At 41.6% G+C, this 15,848-nt stretch overlaps 1 protein-coding gene and 1 long non-coding RNA gene across 3 annotated transcripts in view; one reads left to right on the top strand and one right to left on the bottom strand.

The window, feature by feature from the left end:
* The window catches only part of LOC139792374 (uncharacterized), a 100,573-nt gene extending 97,666 nt beyond the window's left edge, over window positions 1–2,907 (bottom strand). Inside the window, exons 1-2 of the long non-coding RNA XR_011724233.1 lie at window positions 2,727–2,907; window positions 722–862 (exon numbers count right to left, since the gene is read on the bottom strand). This is a non-coding gene — a long non-coding RNA (uncharacterized lncRNA). The remainder of the gene's footprint in view (window positions 1–721; window positions 863–2,726) is intronic.
* A 7,723-nt stretch (window positions 2,908–10,630) lies between these two features.
* GALNT15 (polypeptide N-acetylgalactosaminyltransferase 15) overlaps window positions 10,631–15,848 on the top strand; it is a 28,358-nt gene continuing 23,140 nt past the window's right edge. The window contains exons 1-2 of one of the 2 annotated variants that reach the window (XM_071735571.1): window positions 10,631–10,879; window positions 11,787–12,320. In XM_071735571.1, coding sequence (XP_071591672.1) covers window positions 10,854–10,879; window positions 11,787–12,320 — 560 coding nt within the window. In that variant the 5' untranslated portion in view covers window positions 10,631–10,853. Of the gene's footprint in view, window positions 10,880–11,000; window positions 11,600–11,786; window positions 12,321–15,848 lie in introns of those variants that run through there. The other variant, XM_071735572.1, reaches the window with a different exon arrangement.

The raw sequence follows: 15,848 nt of genomic DNA, 5'->3' as shown, positions 1-15,848 counted from the left end.
TAGCCATTGCTGTCTGCAGGAGAAAGAAACAAACTGCACAGTCCTGTGATAATTTGCAGCTATAGTACCTGTGGCCATATAGACTTAGGAATTTTTATTATGAGCTCTGTGTAAGTGATGCAATTTCACCTCATTATATAGTACAGTACTGCTAGAAGGATACTCTATGCAGTAGCATAGAGTGTCCTGTTGTAAGAGATGAACAAGACTGTTAGCAAGTCTGAAGGACACAGATTCTTTGTGAACACCACTTTCAGTCATGCAAAAGCTTAAAAAAATACAGCAGATAGCAAGAAAACAATGTTTCAGGAGAGCGACTATTTTTTTTGTAGATGTTAACAGTTGGGCTGAGCTGAGGGTATCAGCTCATCATGAGCTCTATCTGCAGCATTCTAAAGCTCCAGTTAGTGAACCACATTTGGAAAAAACAATTGAGGTGAATCTCTTATCCTACCACAGAGATGTGCCCCGGCCATTTTGAGCTTCTTTATAGCAAGGGTGTGCTGGCTGCACACCTCGTTTTCTCTTATGAGGGAACTGTTGTTCAGGCCACAAGTGTTTACAGCAGTCAGTTCCAACCTATATATAGTTGTTAGTTTACTTTCTTTTACTGCCTTGTGAAAGAGCCTCATTACAGCTGTTAGCATCTGATGTCTGATCCAACCTCACTGCAACTGGGGACTCAAGGTATGATACTCTGATCCAAGTAAGAGGAGCTTACCTTTAACTTAAGCATTTCCTCAATTTGCTGTCTGCAGTAATTCCAGCCTTTACGTGCCTGCCATGAAGGTAGGGCTGGCACTGCAGAGATGCTGTGTGAACAGCTGACATAACACAGGTCCCATCTGGAGGAGATGGTAATCTAGAGAGAAATACAGGAAATAAACAAAGGTAAGCAATACACCAGCAATGGCTAAACAGGGGGAGAATCCACATCTCCTTATATCCCCTCTCTGAGTTTTCCAGTGCACTGTCACCATTAGCTACATCTTTCTGAACCAGTTTTCAAGGACTTTGCCAGTTCCCCCTATCTTCCTCTATGCATAGATTGTACCCCAAGGCCTACCCTGTAGAGTTGTTTACAAAGGGACAAGTAACAGAGTAGTCTGTACAGCTTCCAAAGGAATTCCTGGTTGCTTAGTCCATGGTTATTGCAGTAACAAAATCTGTTTCCTGGTTACTTTTCCTTGCAATGTTTATATGCAAAGAGCAGACCATGATTTCATAGAAATAAAAGAGGCTGAGTGCAGAAACAAGTTAAAGCACAGTGAAAAACTTGGTGCATTATACTTACAGAGTAGGTTAAATTCTCAAAGCATTTAAGAAATGCATACAAGCTGATATTTATTTGTAGGAATATTTTTTCCCATGTTGGACTATGTCCAGCCATTCTTTTTAAAATTTAGCCCTAAGAAGATAATTTGGAAGATAAGGCTGGAATCTGTCCTTAGTCCATAATCCTGTAATTAAGAGAGAGCTCTGCAAAGTATTTGCAAGAAGTCCCACACTAACCAGCTGCTTTTACATGGTTTATAGCTGTTCCACCAAGAATTCATGCAAGACGAACAAAACAAAACTTTTCTTAAAGAATCCTATCCACAAAGTATTTAAATACTGGTAATAAGCTGACAGTTTCACATCTAACTTGAACAGCTTGGATTCTTCAGATTGCATTTAAGCAGGCAATGTAAATTTATTCCTCTGTTACGCTAGTATTGCTTTTTTATCCTCCCCTAAATAAAAATATCAGAAGTGTAACACAGATTAGCCACATCTGAGAAATTCCAGCACATTACTTTATCAGTCATTAGTCATTTGAATGGAGGTCTGTGTAAAGTTCCCACTAAGAAAGCAAAAGACAGATAGATTTTGCCAAACCTTGCTCAGATGAAGAAGGGGATCCTTGAACTCCCTTGCAGGAGCCAAGCAAAATGCATTAGCTTGCACTCCCAGTATGCAGGGCCAAGGGGAAAACAGAGAGCTAGCCTCACTTATTGGCCCTGAGCCCTTTCCACACCATAAAATGACTGAAGCAACACAGAAGAAATGTTCCCTGCACCCTGTTGAAATTTATAGGCCAGCTTGCCTGCATCCTCCTTTTCAAAGGCCTTTGCTTTGCAAACAGGCATAAATACATAGCTTCTTTTTGGGTGCCTGTATGATGTTCAGTGTTTCACCTTCCACAATTTGAATTTTGACACCCTCCATACTGTCAAGGAAGGCACTGAAAGTGATGCTGTGAAAGAGGGTGAGAGAATGAGGTGTAGTTTTGTGCATAATACAATCTACAGACTTTCCTACTGCATGCAGTAAGAATGAAAGTAGTCATTAGTGAGATGAAGTATAAATTTCACACTCCTGTAGTCAGTTACTCCACTGATCTTTCCAGAAACTTGGCAAAATAAGTATCCTGCAGCTATGCATATATATTATACTTAATAATGGCCATTAAGGCTGCAGTCACAAGATTCAGTTTGCCTTTTGCTGCTAGATTTCTACTTCGGCCTCCCAGACTTTGTAATAGTTACTGACAAGGTACAAAATAATAGCCCTGTGAAATCATGCCCCCGATTAGTAAATGGGTAACTGCACCTCCTTCTTCAGCTTCATTGGCCCCAGTGGGTTTATATCAACAATAAATTTCATTCATTCTTTGAAGATGAAAGGTGCTGTAACATGCACTTTATTAAAACCACCATAAAGACTTGTTATTTTTGCTCGTATACCTGCTGAATTATGGCTTCCAGAAGTCTAACAGCACCCCCTGAACGTGCATGCTCCCTTTGCTTTCTATCTTGGAGGAGTCTCTTGAAAGTAGGCCACTTCTCCAGCTCTCACTGTACATCTTCTCGTATACTTCATATCAGCCTTTCTCCAGCCCAGTCAGATGCATGGTAACACAGCTTTACTGTAAAGAAGAAGTGACAAAGCATTTCAGTAGATGTAGATAAACAGGGTCAGAGTCACAAGTTGAGCTTAACTCTTATCCAGACAATAGTCAAGGTGGGTTTCAGCTCAAACGTGGTGATATGAAATTCTCACTATCTTTGATCCCAAACAGAAATCTCTCATGATGATTCTAGCAACAATTTCTTCTCCTGCACAATGACTTTCTTCACACAGAAAAAATCCCAAGAATGCTGTATGACCAAATTTTAATTTCTACTACAAAAATTTTTCTTCATTCTGAATCATTGTGTGAAGTCCAAGAACTCACATCATCATATTTTTGGAAGCTTCAGCTGACAAAAACAAAAATGTTAGTGCTAGCAAAGGAACAGCCTATTTCCCCTGTACCCATAACCACAGGCTCTTCAAGAAAGAATGCCATCTATAAAAGCAAGAGTCTTCCTACCAGAATTGTCTGGTTAGCATTTTCAACTAATTTCTTGGATTACAAGAGCATGATTTCTGAGAAGCACTCCAGAGCCTCGAACAAAGGCTTGGCTCAAATTACTAACAATAACCCTGCCTCCTCTGCTTTCCTTTTATGTCTTATTTGTTAAGAGTATCTCTATTGTTTCAGTATCTGTGACCATTACCTGCCAACTGACTACTCAGACTACATCTGCTAACCACCTTCACAAATGGAGTGCCCTGTCCATGCCTGGAGATCCTTTTTCCTAAACAGTAAATTTAAATTTAAAACAAAACCAAAACAAACAAAAAAACCCACCAAAAAACCCCCAAAACACAACAAACCAACACCATCAAGACAACATGAACAGGAAAGGAGCCTGTGAAAAATTTCAACTATCTTGTATCATATGCAACAATTAAGAAGAGAAACCAACTTTTACTTCAGTCACACAGATAAAATAAACTGGAATAATCAGTCATGCATCTCAGTTTGTGTTCTTGTGCAGCTCAAAGCACATTCAGAGTCTAGTCAATGGCATTAGTTTTCTTGGCATTGGACAGTCAGAAATCCCTGCTTCAATGACCTTACAAACTGCATGATACTTGCAAGCATATCTTCTAAAAGATCATCCATTGACTATCAACAATATCTCTGTCTTGTAATCAAAGCAATAAAGCTGTTTGTGTCTATTCCTATTGCCTCTCTCTTGGAAGCCAGAAGTGACCACAGCCTGTACCTTCCACCACCTTTCCTAAGCTGCCACGTCAGAAGTTCTAGAGATATAACCTATTGCTGTGACAATTCTATTTCTTATAGATCAATTTCCAAAATCCTCATTCCTGCCTAAGACTTTCTGTTAAGAATAGAAGAAAGCTCAGAAAATCATGCAGAAACTACAAGCATGAGGAGGCTTTTCTCATAGCAGGCATCCCTTGTAGCTGCATGCCTCACCTCCTTCAAAGGCTGTGTTTGGGAAGGACACTATTTCCCTTTCTACCACAAAGTTTCCTTTGAAAGGACAGACTTAAATACTGAATGTAGTAAATTAACACATATCTCAGCTGTCCTGCTGCTTCCTTCCACCCTCTTATTCTTCTTAATGACTTGCCAACATGAAGGGATTTTCATGAGACAGGAAGCAAAGGCATCTCCTGTCCCATAGCAGATTTCCAAAGCAAGGTTGCTGGGTCTCATGTTTTAGAACAGGAGAAACTAACTGATACAAAACAAACTACGATGCACAGTGATAGTCACAAGACAGAAGCAAGTCTGCTTCTGATGGAATATTTGCTTTAAATTGTTCATTAAGTTCCAGCCACTACTAGGCAACTCCCCAGAGTATCAGTGTTAACCAAAAATGTATAGAGATGGGAAGTTAAAAAAATACATCAATAAATTAAAACTATATGCTTAGTTCAGTTGTGCAGAATTCAGTTCTAAAGTGCTCGAGGGATGAGAACAAGAGGCTTCTATCTATACCAGTTAAAATTAAAAAAAATTAAAACAGGCAAGAAAGGAAGCACCTCCAGCAGTTGGTCTGCTCCTTTCTTTAGTCACCCTGCCACAAACTGAACCAAGCACACAGGACACAGCAGTAGAATAATCCAGCAGGGAGTAGATGTGCAAGCCATGAGAGCAGACCAGGCTGGCTTTACTTCATGGATTTATATTGTCACACACACACACATATGTGAAGTTCTATACACACACATACACACATTTACTTTCTTTCTTCTTAAACTCAAGTCTTGCTCTTTATTATGTAGGCCACACACACAGCTCCCACAGATACAAGTGACAATGCATCTGTGAATCTTTGGACTAAAACTAGTTTATCTTAAACACACGGTTCAACTTCATTTTTTTAATGTTACTTTAGATGTGATTCTTGAATGGATATTTTCAAGATCTACATCAGTATATAATGTTTCACACTTCATCAATTAATCCTCATATCAAGAGCTGAACTTAACCAGGACAAGCGGGAGCAAGGAAGGAAGGAATCTAGGCCTTTATTCATGAAAGCTGAACACACAGCTGAGCTGCATCATTACTTCAGCGATAATTCTTAGGTATGTAAGGTATTTTCTAAACTGATACTTTAAAAAGAAAAAAAAAATAATAAAGGCAACAGTATGAGTATTTCCCACATCCCTCTTACCAAACAGTTAAATAATATAAACCCTGTTTGGGAAATATGGAGAGAAGTCATAGGTTCAACTCAAGCACCTCTAATACTAATATACCTTACTTGAATTTTATCTACATTTTCCTCATACTAAAAATGAAAACACAAAAAAAAACAAAACATATACTATACCTTTACTTAAAAGCCTGTCCCACACTTACACTACCTCTTCCATCATGACAACATTCCCAAACTTGCTCTCTGTGCCCTCAGTTTATGCTCCCCCGCTCCCCAACTGCAGCTCGTTAAGCTCCACACCTGCAGCAACTTAACTTGGGCTTTAGAATCATAGAATATTCTGAGTTAGAAGGGACCTTTATTCAGCTCTCAACCCAACCTAGCAACAGCAAAATTGTTTACTCCTCATGCTATCATTAAATATTGACTCCTCATCAGGGATTTCATAACTAGGATACTCTCTGCCAAATTCCGAGATAAAGGTCCAGATATCTAAAGAGCAGCTCTTTGCTATATGAAGTACACACTATTTAGAAAAAAAAAATAATAATTGTTTACAGATTAGGTGATGTTGGTGACCATTGAATAGAAACAGGTGCCATCAATTGTGTAACTGAATGTCACTTCATACTTTAGCACATTAAGAGGTGCAAGAACCATTTAAAGCTCTTTCTTTTCACTTAGCCTAAACACCGTTTTAACCAAAAATACTTATTATGGCAACAGCCTCTCTATATTAATATTGTGACTTTTAAATGCTCTCTGTACTTAAAATTTCTGGGAGATACACACTGTTTATGTATCTTTTGTATATGCAAAAATAAATAGAGTAGAAGTGAACTTAGTTGTCCTCCAGGGAAGGAGTATGGGTAGGGAAGAAAGACTTTGGTGTGGGAGTTTTTAGTATCACTCAGATTTCTAGAGACACTGTTTGGAAATAGTTTCATGACCTTTTTCTGTGGAAGCAAAGTCAATTTCTGACCACAGATTAAACTCTATGGGCAGAGGTCCCCACAGGGTGTAGATTTCCTTCCTGGGACCCTCCACCCATAAGCCTGAATTTACCCCTGAAGTAACTCTACTGATACTGTTAATATTATGTGAAGGATTGATTTCCTTTACCTCATTTGTTTAATTTTTAAAGCCAAAGAGGCCAGGCCAGCCACTCCAAAAAAAGCAAACCACCTTATTTTAATTTCCACATGTGCAGCTACAGCAATTTAGAGCCAGCACAAAACCTGTCCCATGTCTGTAATGGTGGGATAGATTTTACTGTCAGCATAGGATGATTTTCTAGTGAAGGATGTTGACACTGAAACAGTCCCAACCAGTTTAGAGCTGGATTCAGGTTACCTTGGGTCAGAGAACTGAGGGTTGAAGGTATACAGAACCCTCTCCATCTTAAGGATATTAATCATGGTTGAGTACAAGAGACAGGAGGTAGCGATGGAGCATCTTGCCCACAGTGCTTCAGATGTATAATTTCTAAGTGGGTTCATAATGGTCAAAACTCTCCATCCTCATGGAGCTGGTAACTTTCTAGGGCTGTGTCAGAGCCCAGCTTCAAGCACGGAGTACATACTGCTGCCTTTAAAGTCCCAAGTTAGCCAGAGGTTGCAGTGCAGTAAATCCAGAAGCACATCACCCCTGTGATGTGTTCCCTCTACTTTCCATCAAGTGCTGCTGACCTTCATGCCCACAGAAGAGCTTTTGCAAAGCAGTGCAAAGGTACAAGGTATCCATGCTCCGTTTTATGTTGGCCAAGTGATTTATGAGCAGAAATATTGTAAAAAATGAAATTTCAGCTGTATTTCCTTCACTGATGGATTTGTCAAAAACAAAAATCGCAACACTAGTGCCAAAATCCCTGCCGATGCTCAACAGATTTTTATCAAGCTTAAATGGCTTCCAAAAACAAGTTTCAGGGAGTCTTGTTCTAACTTTTTTATTAACTTCAGTGGCATTGAAAAATGTCACTGAATTAACAATATTTGGTACGATGCCAAGTACACAAAACATTTGCAGCACCTGCAAATAGATTATAACTTGTGATAACCTAAAAATATGTATTCCTTACTGTACCCTGGGAAGAATGGGGAAACAATTTGATTATAAAATGACGACAAATTCTGTGCACCATGTAATCGGTCTCAGTTTATGTACTGTCTTCCTCCACATCTGTGCAAATAAAGCCATTTGATACAATGCACAGAGAGCTGTGGCATATAATACATGCAGCTATGAAACCGTGAGTGCTGCTGTGTCTTGAGTCTTAAAATGGAAGGTGGCACATCTGCTTTTGGCATAGGAGTGTAATCAATCCAAGATGTTTATTAAAGAGTAAGTCACAACCTGTCCACATGCTCTTTCTTCCATCCAGCCTTGTTTTTTTTCTTGCTTTGTTATTTTCCTGGCAGTTATGTACAGGCTCTGCACTTTGAAAGTATGTGTTGTTTCTTCACATACGGATAGCATAACATGTCACGTAATGTTTAACAAGTATGTGATGGGGAATAATTTGAATAAAAACGCAGGCCAAAATGAGGTGGGGAGGAAAGGGTAAGTACAAACAGCTACACCAGAGAGACTGAAAGTTTATTACCCTGGATAAAGCAATTACGTTTCCTAATGCTTTTCAACTGAATAATAAGACCTAGATTTGATTTTTTGTTCTAACTGTTGGAAACAAGTGAGCAAAAGGATAGTGAACATGTTCTTCCTTGTGAATCAGAGGAGTAAACAAGAATTAAGGAATGAAGGAGTCAATGCAGCTTCCCTTTTTGTTCACTGAAGGTATGTTTATCTTCCACAACCAGCTCTGCCTGAGCAGCACGGATCAGGACTCTGTCTTTCAGCACTTGGCATGGGCTGACCAGCCAGAAAGACAACATAATATTGGCACTGGTCAGTATTGGCACTGGTCAGTATTGGCACCAGAGGTCAGCTCTTTCTGGAGCAATTGCTGATGTATTTGGCACACCCTGTAATGTGTTCCTCTCCCACTGATGGAGGAGCTCTAGGGTCTGCTGTAAAACAGCAGCCCAAGGACAACATGGGCTGCCTGCATGAAGCAGCATTTCGGAGACAGAGAGAGGGGAGAAAGGCAGGAGCCCTAGGCCTAAATGTAAAGCCTAGGACATGAAGTGTTCCTTCCTCTTCCATCAAAGGATGCATAGGAACATGTCCTAGGACACCTGGAGAGAGGGACATTCCTACAGCTAGGCAGGAGGAGCATTCATTCTGTGTCCTAGTGAAGGGCCTACATTGTAGCATGTTTTTTAATAACCACGGATAGAAATAAATTACCATGGATGTGGTCTTCTTGACTACCAGGTGGGGAGGTGATAAGAAAGTGATGGTATCCTTCAAGTACATTCCTGAAACAAGACATCCTCTCAGACACTGAAGGGCTCATCCATTGGTAAGACAAACTCTCTTTTGTATGCTGGCAGTGGAAAACCACAGTGCTTTCCTGGCTCACGTTCAAGAGGCAGGGTTGGAAAATGGACTGGTTGACTTATGATGATTCGGGAAGGCTCGTTGTGCAGAACTGGGAGTGGTTGTGAGAAAGCTTCAGCAGAGAAATCCATGATGGACAGGGAGTAGAGGCTGCTGGAAGTGTGCCACCCAGTGTCTTATAGTTGTACATTTAATTAATTAGACTGACCTCCAAACATCTTCTGTGATTGTTCATTTTCCTCTTTGTTAAAATGGTCAGGATATGTTCAACGGCCAGATTTTATATGCATTTGTTCCAGTGATAATATTACTTATCAGCTCTGTCCCAAAAGTAACAAAAATTGCTGTAAATTTTTTAATTGGGTCTCTTTTCATCTGTAGCTGAAACATAGCTTGCACAAGTGGCCCAGATGGATTTGCTCAGCAACACAGAATATACCAGGACAGAATTTATAAGACAGTTACTACTGCAGGCTAGAATTCTCTTGATCAGAGTTGTTACAACATCCTTTATAATATTTTAGACAGGACAAAAACACTAATTAAATTAATCAGGACACTTGGGTAAATCAGAAAAGTAAAAAAAAAAAAAAAAAAGAAAACAATCCAGTAATATTCTCTCCCATTTATTCCATGCACCCTTAAGTTTTTCCTTTTCTTTTTCCTCTTATTTTCTTGTGTGTGCCTGATAAGAGGACTCTGGAACCAGACCTTTCACAAGATGTTGGTGTCAGGTTTTTTGCAGAGTGCCTCGGACAGGTCTCTGCATTTCCATTTCATTTTGTGTTTCTATGGCTGACACATATTGTTATTTAAATGAACATCTCTGAACTCAGGTCTTTTTTTAATGGAAATGTGTGCTGCTTCCCTGCCGAATTGAACACATCAATACTTCTTCTCTATGAAAACTAGGATAAAGAGTAATTTTCCCCGGACCTAAAGCATCTGGGGAGGTGTAATTTTCTGTGAATTTAAGCTAAAAAAGGGAGACACAAAAAATGGTGAAGTATCAAAATATAGGCTAAAACTTCCTTTCAGCCAGGATATGATCAGAGCAGCATTGAATCTTTTAAAGCACAGCTGAGGTAGGGAAGGTGTCAAGACACAGCAGACTGATCATGCTGCTTCACTGCATCCTGTGTAAGAAGGTTAGAGGAGCACACTCAGACACGAGAGACACTTCGTGCCTACAGCACTCTTGAGGTGCACTATCCCATCCTTCCTTTTGAAGGCAATGCCTCAGTTCGAAAGTAGGTGCTTTCTTATTCCTAATTTTTGGAAGCTGTTTACCAAGAACCATAGGCTGAACTTACAAGACATCTTGCAGGGAAGTATCAGGGAAGATTTAAAAAAAAAAAAAAAAGATCAAATCCTTGAATTCCTTGAGAGCACAATCCATTCATATCTTCAGGCTTTTCTCTTACCTGTGATGTCTAGAAATGTATTTTTTAACAAAATGCAAAGGTGAAAGTGACCACATTCCTCCTGAAGCTGGATCTTTCTGCTCATCAACTACTACAAGATATGCAAAAACCCACATCCATTCCCCCCACCATCAAAAGGGTTGGGAACACCTGAGTTATACCCATATCTGATCTCTGCCAGAACAAGAAGCACGTGGTGCTGAAGCATGTGGACTGTCTCATCCCCTTTCCCATGGGACAGGCATCCATCTCTCAGCAAAAAATGCCACAGTCCATGCCTGCTAGCACCAGGGCCAGGAATATTAGCAAAGAGACCTCAGAGACCAAGCTCCCCTTTTCATCACAGGCATTGTTGTTTCCTTCCAGTGTCAGTAGCTGTTGTTCCAGCCCAGGCTTTCTGCATGTTATTCCTGGACTAATGAAAACTTGAAGTGCTGCTTGCCCTGCAATACCAAATTTATGGATGAGGAGACAACATCAGTCTGCCAGGTGATAATTTGGCATTCTTATGTCAGCATTAAAATCCCTACAGCTGAAAATATTTATTGAAAATTAAATATATACTCCAGATAGCACATTACCATATGAATAAATCTAACTTTAAATAAATCCTGTGCACTCCATCTTTTATTGAGTTTGTAAAATTCTTGCTTCTTGCTCTGAGCATTCTTAGCTTAATATGACTATTCAGAAGTAGAGCAGTTCTGTGGTGTGCCTTTATTTCTTCTGTAATAATTGGCTTCTTGTATTTTACCTCTTGCAGCTTTTGCAAACTTCTGATTTGATAGGACAAGAACAGTGAGGGCATTAGGACCAAGAGAAAGACACACACATTGCTCTGTATTATGTCTGGCAAAGTGCTTCCTGACTGAGTGCTGTAGTTATGTGTGAAACAAAGTCAGGGACCGACTAGTTCTCATCTGTTGATCACAGTTAAGTTGAAGCCTCAGAACGGGGGAGAGCTGTCAGATTTGCTTTCTGAGATAATGAGCTTCAAACGAGGCAGCAACTGGAAACTTTGAAGAAGCAAGAACTCTGGAAGGAAACTACAAGGAGTGGAATTTCTTTTTACTTAGAATTAAAAAAAAAAAAAAAAATCAAAACTTTAGTTTCTCTTTTCATCAGCTAAACCTGGGCTTTTCTAAGCTGGGACACCATAAAATAAAGGATCTACTTTATCTCACTGGATCCATGCTGCCTCTTACTACAGTAAGTGCAATATTAATAGCAATTTTATATTTTGTCTGTAAATAGAGAGGAAAGCATGAAACGGCTCCAGTGAAATGTGAAGGGAGCAGAAGTGAAAACCAGGGCTTTGCTGCAACCCGAGGACTGGAGTCTGAGAAAGATCCAAGTGGTATTAACATGACCATCTGTGTCGTTTTGTCACCAACAGTATGTTCTTGAGGAAGAAGTGCAGATATGGATCACGAAAACTGCAGTTTCTCTTACTGTTGCTGATGCTGGGCTTTTTGCTACTGATGGTTACAATGCTGAATCCACCACCCAGCAACCAGAGGAAGGAAGGGGCTTTTCAGCCCGTGGAGTTCAACCCTCGGGAAGGGTACCAGATGGACTTTGTGGAGACCCAAGAGATGCTGGAGACCCAGGAGGAGAGCCAGCAATACTACCCTTTGGATGGGCTATCACCGTTCATCTCCCTGCGGGAGGATGAGTTGATCGTGGCCGTCGCGTCGCCCACCGGCAAAAGGAACCACAGCAAGGCCAGGAAGGGCTATCGGGTGGTGAAGCAGCAGAGCAGGCGGCCGGAGGCGAGGGCAGAGGGGGACCCCCAGTTCCTGACCTTTGCTCGGCAGGTTGGGGAAGGGGCTGCTGCGGGGGAGCGGGGCCTGGAAACCCACGGCTTTAACGAAGCGCTCAGCGAGCGGATCTCTCTGCGCAGGGAGCTGCCTGAGGTACGACACCCGTTGTAAGTAAAACAGACTATTTAACCTCTGCGACAAAACTTGCCTTTTCTCCGTCGCCGTCCCTACCGTGAACCTCTCCTCCTCTCCGCCCCGCTGCTTTCCTCTCAAACTCTCCCCTCCGGCTCGGGATATCGCTTTTCCCCACGCCGTGTGAGGAACACACTCCCGTCCCTCAGACCCAGGCACGCTGCCCGCCAACCTCGGGCGCCCACCGCACCGCAGCCGGCGGGAGCCGGAGCCGTCCCAGTCCCACAGGCACCCCGCGGCTGCTCAGTCACGGCCGCCCGGCCCGGGGCCACAGCCCACACACGAACCCCAGCCCGCGGCAGGTGCTGCGGTTTAGGAGCCCTCAGGAGCCGAGAGGCAGCACCGGCGGAGGGTGCAGGGGACGAGGAGGGCGCCGGGACAGAAAGCGGAGGATGAACAAGCGCACGGCGACCCAGCTGACGGGTGACCTGTGCTATTACCCGCACCCCCTTCCTGCCACCCTCCCCGCCCGCTGTCCCGCACCGACATGGCGGACGCGACACTGCGGCCCGGTCCGGCCCGGTCCGGCCCGGCGCGGCTCGGCCCGTCACCACGGCAACGGGGTGTCCGGCGGGCGGGCGGCAGCTCCCCCTGCTGGCGGCTGCGAGAGGGGCGCCCTCCTCAGCAGCAGGTGCCGGGCGGCGGGAGCGCAGCGCTCTGTGTGCCCCGCGACCCGGCTCTCTGTCTGTCTGTCTGTCTGTCTGTCTGTGTCTGTCCATCTGTCCTTCTGCCTGTCCGTCTGTCTGTCTGCTGGGAAGGGAATACGCACGGGGCATCGCCGGGATTGTCGAGATTGAGGCTTCACAGTTGTTCAGTTGATCTAAATCCAGCTCATGAACCTGCAGCAGAGGTCTACCTCTGACCCGGTCTCGTCCTTCATAGCACAAAACACAAACCACAGTTTGTGGTTTTTTTAGACATAAATTTACTCTGGGGGCCTAGCTCACAACCGTATCAGTCCAGTTTTATAGCAATGTGAGTGAACTACAAATGAATCACACCGTCTATTAATCTATTCTGTTTCAATCATGTTATCTAATAATGCCTGGGTTTATTTATTTAAAGAGAACCCAACCTATTAGAGGCATTCATGTGAGTTAGCTCCATGGAGTCACTGGCTCTCATTTCACTTCAAATTAAATGGCAAATTCTTTACACCAGAAGCTATGCCTAGTAATGGTGAAGCACTCCCAGAGACTGTAAAATAAGGCTGCCCAAACTTCACACTTGCATATTGCATGCTTACTCTTGAACCAGAGTGTAAGATGTAAGGTAAATGCCATAAGATACACTTAGCTGCTGTTCCTTGCACTCCTTTACAGGTGAATGTTTTATGCTACTTTTCAGAAATTAGATGTGTAAAATAGTCTTTTCCAGAACTCCTGCTGCTCCCACACTAAAACATACCCCGAAAGATTAACGAGGTACCTTATTTTCCCCCATATACTTTTGACACAGCCAGGGTCTCTGGGTGAAAAAGCCTAATAACTTGTCCAGTTGTACTAGAAAGTTGTTCTTTGGCATCAAGGCTCATCCTCTGTGGTACTTTAATCCCTCAGAGTGCTTTCTGGTCCTGTCGTTTTGTCCATGTGCTGCTGACTCATTCCTGGGACAGTGGACCTGACTCAAGCCTGTCATTTTGGTTTTTATATAGGGTTCAGCACCAAAAAAAAGTAAATACCTGTTTTCCTCTGTTACCCAGGCAAGGAGAAACTCAGAGTGCATCTAAAAGGGTTTTAAGTTACATTACAAAAGTATAGCTTCACTTGAGTGCTGTTGGGAGCTGAATATCAATGAGTTATTTTCCTGAAGGTGAGTGGGAGTCCCTGTTGGCGGTGCCTTTGCCATGACAGATTTGCTGTCCTGTTCACTGCTGCATGTGACAATTCCTTATTTTTCACAGACTGGATTAAAACATCATGTCTCATATCAGTCACAGCTCTGGATTTTTGAAATGCCAGTTTATGATGGACAGTCTCTGAAACAGCTCCAAATTACAGGGAAGGTATTTCTGTATACCAGTACCCTTCTGCATTTTTCTGAAGATTAGATATCTACATTGCAAGTCTTTGCCAATCTCCATGGCAACTAAACACTTGCCACCTAGGTTATGTATTCAAGTACAGTTATTTTCAATTCTTTTCCAATTAAGATTCCAAAACAGCCCTATTTTCATTCTATAACCACAGTACTAGCACCAAGGCATTGCAGTATTGTGGTGCAAAATATGGGTACTTAACAGCTGTACTGAATGTTTCTGGTTGGAAGAGGCCTGGTAATGAAAGGACTGCATCAGGTCATTACTTTTCTTAATTAACTCTAGATTCTTCTGTCTGAAAATATGAACACTGCCAGGTCATGAGAGTATCCTTTTCTCCATCCTGCTGGAAATGGAAACAATTATCCCACATGAAATTGTGAAATAACAGTGTTGTTGATTAGAGAAAACTAATAAGCCAAAGACAACATAGATTCATTACAATGCAAAAATCATAAAAAAAATTTACTTCTCTATACAAAGAGTATTAATATGAAATATTATAAACTATAACAAATTATTGTATTTTGGCTTATTTTATTTTTTATTCCTGAAAGTATACCTGTAGTATTTATCTGTATTTGTTATTAAATCATTCAGACTATGGATTCTCTTAAATGGTAAGCAACTGAGCCTCAGTCCATGAGTAGAAGCACTAAGCAAAAGGGTAATAAGCATAGCAATATTAAAATTATATCCCATACATGAGCTTCTGCTGACTAGGTAATTGTTTAACAACCACTGTAAAATCTATATGATGATTTGCTTGGCAATACAAAAATGCTGAAATAACAATGGGCTACATTCAGCCAATTCTCTAATTCCTTGAAGAAGTTCTTGCTGCTAGATATTAAATGACTTAAAAAACCGACTGCTACTCAGGGAATGAAAAAAATTAAAATGTGTTTTCTAATGTAAGCAAAGCAGATATATAGGCACAGTCTTTGCATCTCTACAACAGGTACTTGAAGGCCTTTTCTGGAAAATGTGCATCCTCGTACCAGTGTAGTGTGTCCTCTGTCTCTGCATCACTTTTTGTCATGAATGCAATTTTTAGGTCCTTTATTTACATTTACAAAACAGCCATTTTTTGATGAGGGTTTATAGTTTTCAGATAGTTTATCTGAGCATGACTAGGAAGTGGTTCTCATTCTTAAATGGCAGAGTTGTCAAATCAATACCAAACTCACGGTCATTTTGATGGAATTTGTTTCAATGTCATGGTTAAAATCTTTACCCCACGGAAAGCTGAGGAGACGAGGGCCCCATCTGGCACTCTGGAGCATCTCCTTAGAGTGACCCAAGCCCGGAGTATTGCAGTGTCACTTTGTCAGTACCTGGAGCTGTAAAGTAAGTAACAGAAAATGGCAGAGAAAATCTACCCAGCTGGGAGGGTCATTCAGTAGTAATTTCTTTTTCACCGGAAAAGTAACTTGTACAAACACTACAGGAAAAGTACATTTAC

Source organism: Heliangelus exortis, chromosome 2 (assembly GCF_036169615.1).
Source record: "Heliangelus exortis chromosome 2, bHelExo1.hap1, whole genome shotgun sequence".
Lineage (NCBI taxonomy): Eukaryota > Metazoa > Chordata > Aves > Apodiformes > Trochilidae > Heliangelus > Heliangelus exortis.
This window is presented reverse-complemented; position numbering and strand designations above follow the sequence as displayed.